We start from the raw sequence: 16,712 nt of genomic DNA on the forward strand, positions 1-16,712 counted from the left end.
CTTTTCAATTTTGATGACAATAGGTTCTTATTTTGTGAAATGGCAATAGCAGTTGACAACAAAGCAAGTTTTCATGTCATACAAAGGTTACACATACATGGTACAGAAGAACAGTAATCTTACTGAGATACATACTAATTCTACTAGATCAGTTATAAAAAGGTTCTGCTTTATTTGCATTAAATTGTATTTTCAGCAGGGATGAGAGTACTTCAGGTATTCTTGGTCTGTTTTCTGGCTCTTCTGCCAAGCAGGCTAGACTTAACTTTATCATTCTCACTGCAAACTCCATCCAGTGCTCTACATTCAAATTAGGATCTATTATCCCAACAGGCTGAGCTTCTTGATTTCCTCCACCCATTATTGAAAATATTACTTCTGAAAGAAGTAATTCTTCTCCATCCTGCAAGAATACAGCTTCTTTTCCAGTAACCAATTCCAGCAGAACAACGCCAAATGCATATATATCAATTGCAGGTGTCACCGATCCATATTCTGGAGCCATGTAACCTTGCAATTCCCGGGCATATCTGATGGATGAATTCATATATGCTCCTTTCTCTGCTGATCTTGCAAGACTGAAATTTGCTATCTTAGCCCTTAAATCTTTGTTGAGTAAAACATTGTTACTGCTAATATCCTTGTGCACATAAGCAGGACTGGTGCAGTTGTGAAGATAGTGAAGCCCACTGGCAATGTCCAAAGCAATCTGAACCCTATGATTCCAACTCTGAACTTCTGGACAGTTCATTTTGCTTAGCCAATCTCTTAATGAACCATTTTCCATGAACTCATACACAAGGTAGAAATCCTTGCAGTGTTTTCATGCACCCAAAAGGCTTATCAGGTTGAAGTGGTTGATCTTTTGCAGTAATTTCACCTCCTCAGTCACCTCTTTGCTCATCCTTTTTATGGCCAGCGCTTTTCCATTGAGAAACCCACCATAGACAGATCCACCCAACCAGTTCTTGTTGCTGAAATCCTCTGTAGCACCTTTCAGTTCTTCATATCTGTAGACTCTCAACCCTACATCAACTTTAGCAATCGAAACAAATAAATCTTCTTTCAAAGCCCATTTCTTTTTTCCTTCTGTACTATTCTTTTGAGAACGCTTTTTCTTCTGATATAGGAACACCATAGAGATAAACAAACCAAGAACTAGTGCAGGAATTCCAATTCCAATCCAAACATATACTTTCTTCGACCTTCTGTTTCCATGAGTAGGACTAACCGGAGAAGAAACGGGTGGTGGCGGGTACTGAATTATGGTTTGAGAGCTTGAAGGCTCTACTGCCAGTGGAATAAGAATTGTTGTAATTGGAAACAAAGTAGGATCACTTTCTGTAAACCCATTTGCATAAGCTAGACTCTGCATACTTACATTAAATCTCTCACTAACTTTATAGGCATAGTCACCCTCGCTGAGCAAGTAAGTCAATAGAAATTTAGTACCACTAACAGTTTGGTTGCTTGTGGGACAAGCACATCTAAGTGGTACCTTTAACTCTAAACCAGGTTCCAAGCTGAATTCACTATAATTGTTCTGGCGCATGAGAGCATTACAAGTAGACAAACCCTGATATGTGTCAGTTGCTATTGTGAAATAGGTGTCATACATACTGGGAATCACATAAGAGGTTTTGGCCTCATAGTACTGACCTGAACAAGAACAGACCACAGGAACAATCACCTCTTTTCCTTGAGGCAACAAGAGTTTAACATCTGAGATGTTGTTGATGTGGGCAAGCTCAGATGGGTCTGAAGCTGTGAGGTTTGATATGGCAGAGACTGAATCATAAGGGTTTTGAGATTTGAAAATCAAGAAAGATTTGCAGGACCTCTTTTCGCCATTGCAGGTGTAAAGAAAAGCTGGGGATGGTCCTCCATCATCAGTGTTACCACAGTCAACAGCTGAGTTTCCTGAATAACTTTGTTGAGCTTTGAGTTTTGGAGTGAAACACAGTAAGGCTATGATCCCCAGTGTAAAGCAATCCATGATCATTGATCAACTTTCTTCCTGTGACTCTGTGATGTAGAACAAATGGATATAAAGGTTCATGCAACAACTCGACTACCAGAATGTCAAGAAAAGAAACAAGCTTCAGCTCGGTCAGTGTCAGAAATAGATCCATGATATACTGATTCGAAGGGCTTCAAATAAGCAATTTAGTGTTTTTGAATAAGTTTTCTAAATTGCACTTTATTTTCATTTTGAATTTTGAACATTTAGAGTTCTGAACGTATTTAAACAACTTTTTTGACTGTTTGTATGATTTATTATTATCGTTTTTCAATTAGAAAATTTTGAGATTTTTCTCATTTTTCTGGTGGATTTCAGATTCTTTTTTAAAGTTAATGCTAATTTTTTATAATTTCTTTTATTTGCGTGTTATGTTACGTCACTCTCTAGGACTTTTGGCAGAGGAGAAACTTAAAGATCTCATAATAAGTTTTGGCAATGATAATGTCTGCAACGTCAGCATTACCGCGTTTACCGCGTGAGTATTGTTTTGAATAAAAGTTTTGTACTTTTGTTGACTACGCTTATCAGGTGGGAATGTACCCAGAAAAACAACCCAGGTTGGGACCCCAAATTTAAATTATATTGATTTTAATCTCAATTAAGTATGTTAAAATTAAGTGTGTCTAGAGTAAGAATGTAGGGGAGACTTAAATGTGTAACATTAATCTTGACTGGATCAACTCTATATAATTGAAAACCACTTCTAGAACTAGGGCCCGTTTGGCACTGCTTCTTAGAAGCACTTTTATTTAGTAGCGCTTTTATCAGAAGCGCTTATGTTAAGAAGCACATATAAATTTTTATAAAACTTATAAGTTGTTTATGCAAAAGCACTTGAAAGTGCTTCTTGAGAAAGCACCTGTCAGGTGCTTCTCAAAAAACCCCTTAAAAGTGCTTTTATAACTCAAAAGCACTTCTAATTATTTTTGCCAAACGCTATCAAAAGCGCTTTTACTAATTTGAAAGCGCTTTTGACAATTTTAAAAGCAGTGCCAAACGGGCCCTAATTCTTAAAAGAAATGAGGTAACTGTAAGATTAAACTAATTATAAAACAGATGTAGTTATATGCATAATTGTATTATATCTATAATGGAACAGCAAGACCAATTCTTACAGTACCAGGATTGTGTTGAGGCAAATTCAGCAGAATTGGACATTTACATGGAGTGATTCAGCTAAGCGTTTGACCCTAAATTCAACCCTTACTCCTGGCAGCAGAGGCTAAGACTATTTCAATTATGCTCTTCTAAGAGCATGTATATTGCTAGACTAAATGCAAGACTAAAGACAAGATTTAGCTCAGAATTTAAAAAAATCTCTATATTGCTAGGCCAAAAGCAAGGCAATTCTTGCCTTTTTGCCTTGTCAAGAGAAGTGGAGCCCACAAGAGAGAAAAGTAAGAAAAATTATAGGGTATAATCGATATACCGTCATGTAGTATAACCAATCCAACATGTAAGGGTATTATTGGATGATGTGTTTATATTAGTAGGATATAATATTAATAACATCCACTCATATTATAACACATAAACTGGTTATATCACGTGTCAATATATCGGTTATACAGAATAATTTTCCGAAAAGTAGCTGATGTAAAGTTAGTGGAGTCCATATTAATACACAAATTTTAATACTCATATTAATACACAAATCTTAATATGTGTATTAAAAATAATAATATTTAAATATATTCAATATTATACACATATTAAAGATCTCATTAAAATAATTACAATAGTATAATTATTAAACTATATTAATGTATAAATTTTAATTTATAAAAGCATATATAAATACACTTAATAAATTAAATATGTGGGTTTTTGCCTTTTGCCTTTAACAATGTATAAATTTGTGCATTTGGCTAAAAACAAAAGCTAAATCATTTAGCCTTGCATCTTGCCTTTGGCAATGTTCATGCTCTAAGTCATAGCTAGCCAACAAACTATCATGTAGATAAAGTCAAACACCTAATCAACACATAAGGATCCACATCATTTGTTGGGGTTTTCTGTGATTATTTGTACTTGAAATTTAATTATAGTTGTGTCCTGATTGTACGAAACAAAAGAATGGTGGATTTTCATAATAAATTTTGAGTATATGTGTGATCACATATATGAATTTATAACTCTTGAATTTGTAATACATAGTTAGAAATTATAATTCAATAGTTAAAAATTAGAATTAACATAACAAGAAGCACGACAAAGAATCTATTTCCCAATACTTAACCTAGTGGGATAATTTAAGATTGAGGGTACAATGCCCCATTAAGAACATCTCCACCTGGGCACCCAAATGCAAAATGTTCCAATCCGTGAAATGTTAAAGCTCTATTAGGTGGCAATATACTGGCTACTGCTGTCCATAGTTATTTCTGCACTTTATACATTGCTTTAATGGACTATACAAAGATGAATTAGACCAAACTATATTTACAATTTAGCACTAACATAAAAAAACAAGTACCAGAAGCAGTAGATTGCAATATAATCTCAGTTCACTAAACTAAACAGTCAAATTAGTGAGGTCCTATTTCAGTTTCAGTACCATCAAGAACCCCCACTGAGCTTTGATAGCCTACCATGTTGCTTGACAATTCCCAACTCAGTGAATTGCTCATGGTTCTTGACAGAAACTGTACCATCTCATCCATGGGCGGGCGAGTGGACGGGTTTTTGTTCAAGCAACTATGAATCAATCTGATTACAAACATAGCAAGTTCTTGAGGATAACTCTCTTGCATACAAGGATCCATGAAGTGCCTCAAACTCTCTCTTTGATCTTCATTGTTAAGCACTGAGTTTAACAAATCAGACAAGTGCATGTTTTCTTCAAAAAACACAGCAATCTCTTTTCCAGTGAGTACTTCCAGCATCAGAGCCCCAAACGCATAGACATCAAGCTTTGTGGAGACCAAACCATTTTCCAAGTACTCAGGAGCCATGTAACCAATTGTTCCAACAATGTGATTTGTCAAAGAAAACTCACCTTCCTGTGCTTCTGCTGACCTTGCCAGACCAAAGTTTGCAATCTTGGCCCTGAAATCACTGTCAAGAAGAACGTTGCTGCTCTTTATATCCTTGTGGATATGAGGAGGAGTGGTGTAGCTGTGCAGATAATTAAGCCCTGAGGCCACATCCAACATAATCTGTACTCTTTGTGTCCAATTCAGAAATTTCCCTTCATTGTTTCTGCTGTAATAGATCCAATCACTCAAGGGTCCATTTACAGCATACTCATAGATTAGATACCAATGACCATCATTAAAGCAAACTCCTGAGAGACGAATGAGATTAGAATGGTTGATTTTGTTCAATAAGTTTATCTCTTTGGACACATCACCATTCATTTTCTTAATGGCTGCCAGGTCCCCATTAATCTTGCCACGATAAACAGATCCTTTAATCCAACAACTGGAGTTGAAATCATCTGTTCCGCGTTGCAGTTCCTCAATTTTGTAAACTTTGAGGGATTGAGCTGTCCCAGATATAGACTTTAAGAAGTCCTGAGATTCTTCCTCCACCTTCTCAAGCGCCTCAAAGCTCTCCGAGACAATAATTGAATCAGTTTCCTTCTTACTTCTGCGGAAGAATGTGCAGAAGACAAAGAGGCCTATGACCAATACAAGAGCACCTCCTCCAAGGGCCCCAACAAGGGCATAAACCCATGTGCTCTTAGAGTTTTTAGAGGAAGCTGGAGGTGGTGGCGGCGGAGGTGATGGTGGCTCTACGATTTGAGAACTAGATGGAGGGTTTTGCAAAGGAACTAAAAGTGTGGTGAAGGGATAAATGGTGGAGACTTGCTCAGACAGTCCATTGGCTTCAAGAGCCCTCCCTGTATCCGCACCAAATGTCTCAGCAATCTTTGAAACATAATCACCTTGAGAAATTATGTAGCTCATAAGATAGTTGATACCAACATCACTTTGGTTCTTTGTAGGACAAGCACATCTAAGAGGAATAGTGAGTCTAGTGCCAACATATAAGTTTTTTGTAGTGTGATTGCTATTCTGATTTATCATAGCTTGACATGTTGAGAGGCCTTGGAATGTGTTATTTGCAATTACGAGATATGTTTCATCATCCTCAACAACATGAGATGTGTTTAGCTGATAGTACTCACCTGAGCAGGAGCAGTTGATTGGAACAATCACCAACTTGTTTGTTTCAAATGTTGCAGCCTCAGAAACTGAGTTTATTTCTGCAAGCTGAGATGGGTCAGAAGCCAACATATCAGAGATGGCAGAAACAGTGTTGTAAGGAGGCTGGGACCTGAAGGTGAGGTAAGATTGGCAACTTCTGTTTACGCCATTGCAGGTGTATCCAAGAACAGATTTCGAAGTATCCGGGTTGTAACAATCTGTAAAGGCCTGTCCCTCATAAGGCTGCTGAGCAACCATCAAAGAAAAGCAGCAAAACGTGGTGATGATAGCAGATATGAGAGCGAGGAACTTCATGCTTGAATTGAAAGATGTGAAGGTCTGGCAACAGAGAGGTTCAGTGTTGAATATATTCCAAAGTTGTGTGGGTCTCTTGAAACAGACGTTTCTACCATGAAATTTCCTGGTAAGCATTCCATGGAATAGATAGCATTATTTTAGTTGAAAAAATTTCCTGGTTGTCTTGGTTGACTAGCTTCCCCATTATAAGGGTTCAACTTGATATTCTCATGGCAACCAGGCATCAATCATTATTCAGATTGGTGAAAATAAATAAATATATATATATAGGAATTTGATCTGTAATAAGCTGAGTTGATCTTCAATTAGTAAAAAATAATTTTTATTATAAGAGTGGTAGGTTTGTATACTTATAACTACTCTCTGAGTCTCTGACAAGCATCAAAATTAATTAAGGAAATGAAATAATGAACAATTAAATACTTCCCATCACGGTTTACTTTCCAAAATGCCCTATGTCATCTGCAAAAGGTTGGTTTGAACTAGTTCCAACAGCTTGACCAGTTCTATAAACCCAAAAACTTAGAGTCATGTCTTTTATCACCCAGTAAAAGTTGCTTATTACACGCAAGATGGGGCAATTAGAGTAACCCATCAAGTTTGAAAAAATATATGTAGAGAAAGCCTTACTGGCCTACACTCTAGGCTCAGGAACAAGTCAAATATGCAAACAAGTTCATAACGAAAGGTTTGAAATCAGAAATGTATCTACTAATGGAGCTCCAGACCAGTCAAGGATTAGTTTAGGCACTTCTATAACCTCATCTTGATTATAACAAATACACATGGACTAAGCAGTTGACACATTTTCAACTAAACCGGTCCTTGGTCAATAACAATCATTAAGAGTATTGAGTCCAGCACCAGCACTAGAATGTATGTTTTTTCCAGTTGAACTCCTTTTTCTACCAAGTTTCTGAGGATAGATACAATATTGTAAAGAAGAAGAGAAATGCTATACATAGACAATAAGCAAGGCAATGAAGATTACATTGCCAGTTACTACAACCTCCAATTTCTCGAATCTCTGTTACGACAAGTAAAAGTCCAATTATTAGACAAAAGATGCCGCCTGCAATACTGTCACGCAGTCCATCAGCCACCCAGACAGGTGTGATGACAAATAGGAGAAAACGGGAAACTGCATATACACATGAAAAACATAATCATCAGAAAGTGAAACTCTAAAATAACATTACGACTGCATCATAGAAATACATGAAAAAGTGATTTGTCATGGTCAAGAAGAAAAAGAAACCTGGAAAAGTTTGAGGAAAGAAGAGGTTTGCAGCAACAGTGAGAAAGGAAACCCAATAACCAAATTGTCCCCTGCATACTTTGATTTATAAGTTTAGTGATATGCAGGCATAATGTAGGAAATTTAAGAGGAATTGGCAAGCACCTCAAGATCTTGAACAACACTGTTGGGAAGCTTGTAAATAAATATAGTACAAGAAGGTTACTTTGCATGGCTGATCTCCGCCCTGTTCGGTTCAAGATTAACAAAAGTCTGTACAAAATGTAGGATTCATTAAAAGAGTTATGTTTAAAACAGACCACCTACATTTGAATATTGAGGAACAACTCAAATGTAATCTATCTAAAGGTTCCTCCTAAAGACAAATAGACAATACATGTGTGTGGCTCTGCAGATAGCTACAAATATTACCGAGGGAAGAGGCTTACGTGGAAATTGAATCATGAGAGAAGGTGCTCATCATTGAGAGAATATCAAGTAAAACAACCTATAATGGAGACTCTCAGGACAGAGACGTAGACACATGCACATTTAGTCCCCCAGTAGCATTCACAAACATACAATATAATTGTCTATCCCAGAAACCTTGAACCCAAAAAATATTAAGTTCTGAAGTTTCTAAACTGAAACACAAAACAGCTTAAAAGACAAGAAAACAAAAATTGTACATCAAGGGATATAGTGAAAAATGTGCTATTCTACAGACAAGGGCACTGCCTTGATCTAAAATATATTCCAATATAAGGTATATTAGCAGTTCCAATGAAGAATCATATGGATGGTTCTCCCACTTCAGATTGTTTACTGTAGTCTTTAATTTCAATTAAATATCCATAACCCTCATGATCCAGCTGTGCATGGGCAATCCTTCCACCACATACAACCAAGAAATCCAACCCAGTTGTTATTTAATCTTTATTTCCAAAACAAAAAACAAAAACCAAGAAAATAGTACTAGAAATCAATAAGAACCCAACAAATTGAACAAATATTGCATGTAAAGCAAACCGAGTAATCCCTGAACTCAAAATTTCATGAAGTGGGTACGAAAATTAAACCAGCTAGAAAAGTGTATAAATGAAAACAAAGAATAAAGTGAGATTTGGGTAGTGAGTGACTAACAAGGCAAAGATGGTTCCACCCCATTGAAAGCTGGCACGAGCCCTGCTGGTGTTGGATCCAACTTCTGCTTCTTCATCTGCAGCATACGCAGCCACAAATTCAGTGAACCCCATTTCCATATTCCCAACCCTTTAGCACTTTTTCACCATTTCTTCATGGTTTCTTTCTCTTCCTCCACACTTTCACTCATTTTTCTCCTCCTTTTGCTTTGTGAGAATCTCGTAATAGCCCACACCTAGATTTATCTAGAGCACACTTGGCTCACAGTAAGCCTGTGCACAGAAAAGCAGCCAATGGAGGCTTAATACGAAAGCTAACTGACCAAGCCAGCTGTAGCCAGCTGGTTAATCTTGTGATTAGTGTAGTTAGTTAATAGTTTGTTAGTAGTCTGTTAGTGCTCAGCTTAGGAGCTAAGCTTTCAGCTGCGGCTGAATGATATATAAACCTTTGTAATGATTATTCAATTAAGTAAGAAAATCACTTCTTAATTTCTCTCTGGTTTTCTCGCTACTTTTCTCTTCCTCTCTCAACTTCTTGTTTCTCTTCTTCTCGGACTCTCCGGGTCGGGCTTTCAGGGGATATTCCCGAATAGTCCGAGGTCCGAACTACGATTGTGGACTGGAAGGTCGGGAACTTTTGAGTACCCCATCATGGCATCATGTGTTTGTTTGCACCTAACGATTGTTTCGCGAGTTGGACATGCAGCCGTTGGATCTGATCAGATCCTTGAAACCCATGTTTTATTGTTTTCGTCTTTGGTTTCTTTCTTTTTATGGGATTTTCATATATACATTCACATTGATAATTTTGGTAGTGTGGATTTTACTGGCTATAGTCCTTGACTGCATTTTAGCCATACAATTGTTTTTCATGTAGGAAAGTATACATATTTTGGGAAATGGCCTTCTGTAATTTACATCTGTCATTAGACTCATTACTCATTAGCTTAACAAAAAAAACTCAAGATTTATGGGGTTGCTTCCTTGAGAGTTGAGATTAGAAGTCAGCAGACGCGCCTGTAAGAAAATACAAGTAATTTTTAGGAAAAAATTTTCAAAAAGGACATGTATTTTGAGGTCAATCTTATTTTAGGACACGTGTTTAAGTTTGTGTTAGTGTAGGATACATATTTACAATTTATGTTATTATGAGACACACCGTCAACTCTGTTAATGATGATGTTAAAAATAGACCATGTGCACGGCACATGACGTATTTTGATGGGGCAAAATTGACAATTCACCCTCTATATTTTAAAAACAAAGGCTTTTTTACTCAAATACCACCTGAACTATAAAGGGTGTGCTCAAATACCATCCAAACTTTTTTTCTTGCCAATTTACCACCTGAACTTTCACATATTGGCCAATTTACCACCTACCGTCATTTTAGTTAAATTTTCTGTTTATTTCAAGGGTATTTTCGTCATTTATATAAAAAAAGCATTTTAAATATTTAAAAAAAAAATCTAATTAAACCCCCTTAAAAAAAGGGTATTTCCATTTTCTATTTTTTTAGTTTTTAAATTTTTTTTCTAATTATATTTTAAAAAAAGTTTTTAAAATAATAATATTTTTTTATTGTATTCAAGGGCAAAATGGGAAGTTTGGGAAATTTTTTGATGATTTAACAGAAAAATGGATGTTAGGTGGCAAATTAGCACATATTAATAATTTCAGGTGGTAAATTGGCAAGAAAAAAAGTTTGGGTGGTATTTGAGCACACCCCCTATAGTTCAGGTGCTATTTTGGTAAAAAAGCCAAAAACAAATAAAAACTTAAAAAATTAAAAAAAATAAAAGAAAGAAAGAGGAGGCATGCAGCGCAACCCTCTCCGCACCCAGCCCCAACCCACCTTCGAAGACGGCTTATCCTCCCCGCTCTCAACTCTCCCTTTCTTCCTTTATTCCTCTCTGTCTCTTTCTCTCTCTCCTAAGAATTGAGATCACATTTTGCAATTGCTCAAACTTCTCTTTAGCCCTATACAGAACCTATAGAACAACCACAACCACAGAGAGATTCTCTCCACGCCAAGAACCTACAGAACAACCACAATCAAATGCCTTTCAAAACCCCCAATTTCCCAAATTAGGGTAAGAAACACTCAAAAGCTCAAAAAATAAAAAATAAAAAATCCAATTTTGTAGCTGAAAGAAAAACAATCAATTTCTCATATCACTTTGACACCGATCTGGAGAGCAGTGACCTCATCGGCCTCCCTCACCGCTTCAGCAGTGGGTTACAGTGTAGAGAGAGAGAGAGAGAAGAATAGATAGAGAGAGTGACAGAGATATAGGGAGATAGGAAAAAGACAGAGAGATGCAAAGAGAGAGAGGGAGAGAAAGACAGAGAGGAAGAAAGGAAGAGATGGAGAGAGAGGGGAAGGTGAGCCGTCGCCGGAGGTGGGTTGGGGCTGGGAGTGGAAGGCCTGGTGGGGAGAAGGGTGCAACATCGATCTCCTCTTCTTTTATTTTTATTTTTATTTTTTTAACATTTTAAAATTAATTTTAAATATTTTAATTCATTTTAGTATTAATCTTTTTAATTCTTTAGTTTTAATAATATTTATTAAGTTAGAAATTGAATTAAAGTTTCATTTAATATGAAATGATCAAATTATCCCTCATTTGGATGGAAAATGTAACAGAGTTAACGGTGCATCCCACAATAACACAAATTGTAAATATGTGTTCTACACTAATACAAACTCAAACGCATATCTTAAAATAGAATTCACCCCAAAATACGCGTCCTGTTTTAAATTCTTTCCTTAGTTTTTATAATACTAAATAATATCAAACATAAAGAAAGAAAGAAAGCAAAACAAAAGGTACATGGTGCCTTGGTCAACCAAACATTTCCCTCTTGGTTGTATATCAATTGAGGCCAGAGCTGCAGAGCATGCTGAGAATAAATATATGAGAGTGGAACATGACATCAGTACTTGTGTTTTTCTTAGGATTTCCTGAATTTATAATGATTTTATATTCCACTCACACGTAAGACACAACAAAAATTATAGGCCTAGGCTGCTTGTAATTTGAGTCCTATAACAATTTTATCATTTTTCAAGTTCAACCATTGTGAATTTGTGATTATTTCCTTCTCTAGCCACAGTGCTTGAGCAATCAGAGCATTATTTTTTTGGCTGTCTTGTCCTTTGGAATTAAAGTTAAGCCATGGAATTGGATTAGTTTACAGACATTGACCAAATGAGTTAGTAGTTAGCATTAAGAATTGTTAAGGCTGAAGCAACTTGTCATTTTCCAAAGATTCGATCATTACAGGGTGGTATCTTAAAGTACCTCCAATAGACTCTTTAAATTTGAGTCTTTAAATTCCAATTTGTTGACCTATGTGACAATTTGAATAGTAAAATATAAGAGTTAAAATTAGGGTACTTATATTTTCATCACGCTGTCATATTTTCTCACCCTCTTATTTTTACACCCATAATTAAATTTGAAAAAAATATAACAACACTATTTTCACCTCTCATTATTCCTATAATACCTTTTGATATATCAACTCAAACACTTTTTCCACTCCCTTAACTATTATAACACTCACCCATCTTTTTTCAAATAAAATAAAAAGAATCTTCTATTCATCTTATAATTCATTCATAAATTTCAAATTAAATCCCTAAGATTAATATTCAATTTCTAAATTAAAAGAAACATTAAAATAGAATGAATTCTTAATCTAAAACTATAAATAAATAATAGAAGCGTTTAAGATATAGAATAATCATACATTTTAATAGATGTATAGGCATCAACCAAATAGTACAATCGATTTTAAGTTTTGGTGACATAGTAGAATTAGGGTTTATGAAAAAAAAAATAATGGAAAAAGATGGGTGAGTGAGATGATAATTAAGGGGGGTAGGAAAAGTGTTTAGTAGGTGGGTGTTTGAGTTGGTATATTAAAGGGTATTAGTAGGAATAATGGGAGATAGAAAGAATGTTTTTATATTTTTTTTTTCAAATTTAATAGCCGGTGTAAAAATAATATGGGTGAGAAAATAAGACATAGGGGTGTGAATATAAGCACTCTAAAATTATTCATTTTAATATACTCATCAAATTTGACTTTATCTCTTTTTTAAATTAATATTTTAATAATAAATTTGATTTGAAGAACCTAATTCACTCTTTAAATTTGATTAATTGATCTTGGGTCCCTCTTTTGAAGAGTTCATTTGAAGAGTTTGTTGGAGTAAATTTTTATTAAGTGGCATGGCAAATTGAGTATCCAAAATTATTTGAAGAGTCTGTTGGAGATGCTTTAAGAGTCTATTAAAGTGAATAATTCTAACTCTTCAAATTGCCATATAGGTCACCAAAGTGGGATTTGAAGAGTAAAATTTGAAGAGTCTCTTAGAGATGCTCTTAGTCAACCAAGAATATCGTGAGTATTTAACCTCTTTGTCTCATACTATGATATATCCATTTTTAAGAATGAAATTAATTAATCATAAAAGTTTCCAATAAAGGGTATTATTATTATTGGTTTGTGGGATTTTATTATTAATTTAAGGTGTAATGGCATATATATATATATATATAGTCTTTTTTTTTTTTTTTTGCCAACTCCAATTTGATGACACAAAACGGTTCGGATCAACACAAAACGACTCATGTGGGCCCCAACAAGGTCATACCTCAACATAAATAAGTTGAGGTATACCTCAACAGAAGGAGTCTGATATACTCAACCCTTTCAAAAGAAAGCCATAGAGAAATGCCCTTTCGATGTTCATTAAAACCAAATCTTCTTTCTTCTGGTCTTTTCAGTTCAATCATAAACCTTATTTAGTACATACCCATAATTAAGAAACTGTATTGTTCCTTTGCTAACCATCTAAGCTATTAGCAATGGCAGCAGTCTCATTCCTATCATCATCACTAGCCATCTTTCTCCAACTTCTTGAATTATTTTCCAGCAGAAACATCATGGCATCTGGTCAGTTGCAGCCCACCATAGGCCCAAACTTCTCCTGCTCTGCAGATTCACTTCCCTCATGTGCAACATATGTGACATACATTGCCCAGCCTCCAAACTATTTAGATGTTGGAAGCGTATCTGATCTCTTTGGCATCAGTCGTTTATCGATCGCCAAAGCCAATAAGCAGGTCTCCAAGGATGGCAAGTTGGTTCCAGGACAGCCCTTGTTAGTATCTGTCACATGTGGCTGCAGTGGAAACCGCTACTCTGCCAACATGACTTACAAGATCAAGAAACTTGACACTTATTTCATTGTTTCAGCCATACTTTTCGAAAACCTCACCGATACTAATGTGGTGAGGGATTTCAATCCTGGTATAAACATTCTGTATCTAATGCCTGGCTTTGAAATAATCTTTCCTTTGTTCTGCAAGTGCCCCTCAAAGGCTCATTTGGAGAGTGGAATCAAATTCCTCATTACTTATGTATGGCAGTCCTTTGATGATGTCTACCATTTGAGTAGCAAGTTCAATACCTCAGTTTTGGCATCCTAACTGAAAATAACTACCAAAACAGGACACCTGAAGTGAACTCTCCGGTGTTGGTCCCGGTGTCACAGTTGCCCCTTCTTCCTCAGCTTCATCCCCCTCCTAAAAAAAAGAGGTCCATAAGTCAGTGGATCCAAATTACCCTTGAAAGCTTGGGAGGTGCTTTATTGATGACAGTTATTGCAGTCTTGCTGGTCTATACTCATAGATTATTACAGAAAAGAAGGAAATCTTTCAAGGGCATGAAGTATGAGCCTGAGGTCAATCAGGATAAGTTACTTTCTGGGATTTCACAGTATCTTGGCAAGTCGATCATGTATGAAAAGGAATTAATTATGGAGGCAACTGTTGATGCAAATTCTCGTAAGGTAGATGCAACAACTTAGAAATGATGACTTGGCTGATCCGAAGCCTTGTTGGATGATGACGTATATGTCGATTGAGATCTTCCTGTAGACAAACACAAGATCAAATGAGATGGACCGGTGTGGTACCAGCCAAACACCCTCCGATGATGAAGTCAGTGATGGTGTTTGATGATAGGTGAGGAAGAACAGAGGATGAACTTGGGAGAATAGGAAGAACAAGGCAAATGTTCTGGGTTATTCTCAGCAAGTTGGGTAAGCTCTTTGGTGAGTGGGAATTTTTGTGTAAGTGTTTGTGGGTAAATTCATAATCATGGTTTTGCACATATGGGTTGATATATATAAGCAAAAGAAAAACTTCATGAGTAAGTTACCTGCATTTATGAATGAATGGTTGCCAGTGACTCACCTGCTTGGTCAGAGCTAGTTGCACGCATAGCTACTCACCTCCTCAGCATTCAATGCTGCATTGAATGTTCCATTAAATGCAAGGTTGGAAGGCCCAGGCAAACTACTTCAATAGTCACGGATGCAGACTGGGACATTCCATCTGTCAGAGGATTTATGTCAGGTGCATTTAAGGGTGGCGGTTCCGACCAACATGCTCTTCTTGGGAGTGGCGGCGGAGAGCCGAGCCGAACCGAACAGATGTTCTTGTGCGTAAGCACGAAGTCCATACGTGATCGGATCGGACATGGGATTCCAAACCGAGCCGACCCGAGAGATAGGGGTCCCTCCGAGGCCTAACTGGCCGACGCCAGAACTCGAAAGGAGGTCACTTCGGTGCCGAGCCGAGCCGAACTGGGATGACTGGAAAGATGGGCATTCAATCCCTTGGAAGATCATTGGTTCGGCTCGGGTCGAACATGGAAGACCCGACATGGAGATCCGGTCTGAGCTGGCGGAGGAATTGCTGAGCAGTGATGATGTGGAGGTCAAAGTCTGACCAGCCACGTGTCCAGCCAGGATTGGCTGTTGGATCGGTGTGGGTTTACCCACAAACAGCAACCATGAACCTTAATGAGCTTTGCAGAATTGGGGGTTCAACGTACAGGGGAACCATAAATGGGGAGGTTTTAGCAGTAAACATAACTAAGGAAGATGTCACAGATGAGCTGAAAATCTTGCAGAAAGTAAACCATGTCAATCTGGTGAACTTGTTGGGCATATCATATGACAATGATGGGAACCGCTTCTTGGTTTATCGATATGCTGAGAATGGGTCACTTGATAAGTGGTTGTACCCCAATTCTGTAGCATCTTCAAGCTCTGTGACCTTCCTCACTTGGAGCCAGAGAATACGCGTAGCGCTAGATGTTGCGAACGGCCTGCACTACATGCATGATCACACTCAACCAAACATTGTTCATTGGGATGTCAGAGCAAGGAACATACTCCTAGATTCCAATTTCAAGGCCAAAATAGCAAATTTCAAAACTGCTAGGCCTTTTACAAACTCTATGATGCCAAAAGTGGATGTTTTTGCATTTGGGGTCCTTCTGTTGGAGTTGCTTTCAGGGAAGAGGGCCATGGAAACAAAAGAAAATGGTGAAGTCTTTATGCTGTGCAAAGATTTTAGGGAGGTGTTGAAGGATGAAGAGAAGAGAGTGGAGAGGTTGAAAAAATGGATGGATCCAAAATTGGAGAGCTACTATCCCATTGATGGTGCTCTGAGTTTGGCAGCCCTGGCAAGCACATGCACCCAAGAAAAGGCTTCAGCAAGGCCAAGAATGGCCAAAATCGGCTTTAACCTCTCTGTACTCGCTCAGTCATCCCCTAAGACATTGGATAGATCTAAAACTTCAGCTCCAGAAACAGAAATCATTGCTGAAGTAGTCACTCAAGTGATATGATTTATGAATTGATCTCTTAAATTTTAAGGTACTTAGTATCCATGTAATGTTTTTATTCTTTCAGTAAATTAATTCAAAATTTATCTCCCTCTTTTTCATTTTCTTTTCAATTTTGATGACAACAG

General features: G+C 36.9%; 2 protein-coding genes and 2 pseudogenes across 3 annotated transcripts; 1 reads left to right on the forward strand and 3 right to left on the reverse strand.

Annotated features, from left to right (window-relative positions):
- Positions 1-148: 148 nt before the first annotated feature.
- Positions 149-1,996, reverse strand: LOC147284591 (protein LYK5-like; annotated as a pseudogene).
- A 2,555-nt stretch (positions 1,997-4,551) lies between these two features.
- Positions 4,552-6,492, reverse strand: LOC147284592 (lysM domain receptor-like kinase 4). The gene has a single exon (XM_086245708.1). It carries the CDS (start codon positions 6,487-6,489, stop codon positions 4,552-4,554), a length of 1,938 nt encoding a protein of 645 aa, XP_086101834.1. The 5' UTR covers positions 6,490-6,492.
- A 751-nt stretch (positions 6,493-7,243) lies between these two features.
- On the reverse strand, positions 7,244-9,565 carry LOC147284593 (cold-regulated 413 plasma membrane protein 4-like). Of its 2 annotated transcripts, XM_086245116.1 has the most exons (5): positions 9,420-9,565; positions 8,873-9,089; positions 7,895-8,002; positions 7,751-7,821; positions 7,244-7,633 (listed from the first exon to the last, which is right to left on the reverse strand). In XM_086245116.1, exons 2-5 carry the CDS (start codon positions 8,989-8,991, stop codon positions 7,398-7,400), a joined length of 534 nt encoding a protein of 177 aa, XP_086101242.1. In that variant the 5' UTR covers positions 8,992-9,089; positions 9,420-9,565; the 3' UTR covers positions 7,244-7,397. The 2 variants fall into 2 exon arrangements, with proteins under 2 accessions (XP_086101242.1, XP_086101243.1); XM_086245117.1 differs by lacking the exon at positions 9,420-9,565 and having other exon boundaries at positions 8,873-9,140.
- Positions 9,566-13,751: 4,186 nt separating this feature from the next.
- LOC147284594 (serine/threonine receptor-like kinase NFP) lies at positions 13,752-16,587 on the forward strand (annotated as a pseudogene).
- The last annotated feature ends 125 nt before the right edge of the window (positions 16,588-16,712 follow it).

Source organism: Dryas octopetala, chromosome 5 (assembly GCF_963921425.1).
Source record: "Dryas octopetala chromosome 5, drDryOcto1.1, whole genome shotgun sequence".
Classification (NCBI taxonomy): domain Eukaryota; kingdom Viridiplantae; phylum Streptophyta; class Magnoliopsida; order Rosales; family Rosaceae; genus Dryas; species Dryas octopetala.

Bases quoted from the DNA above. Each gene is read 5' to 3' on its own strand.
- LOC147284593 (XM_086245116.1), bottom strand. From the start codon at position 8,991: ATGGAAATGGGGTTCACTGAATTTGTGGCTGCGTATGCTGCAGATGAA. The intron at 8,003-8,872 runs GTTAGTCACTCA...CATTTTGTACAG, and splicing joins GGTGGAACCATCTTTGCCTT to ACTTTTGTTAATCTTGAACC. The intron at 7,822-7,894 runs GTGCTTGCCAAT...CAAAGTATGCAG, and splicing joins GTGTTGTTCAAGATCTTGAG to GGGACAATTTGGTTATTGGG.
- LOC147284592 (XM_086245708.1), bottom strand. From the start codon at position 6,489: ATGAAGTTCCTCGCTCTCATATCTGCTATCATCACCACGTTTTGCTGC.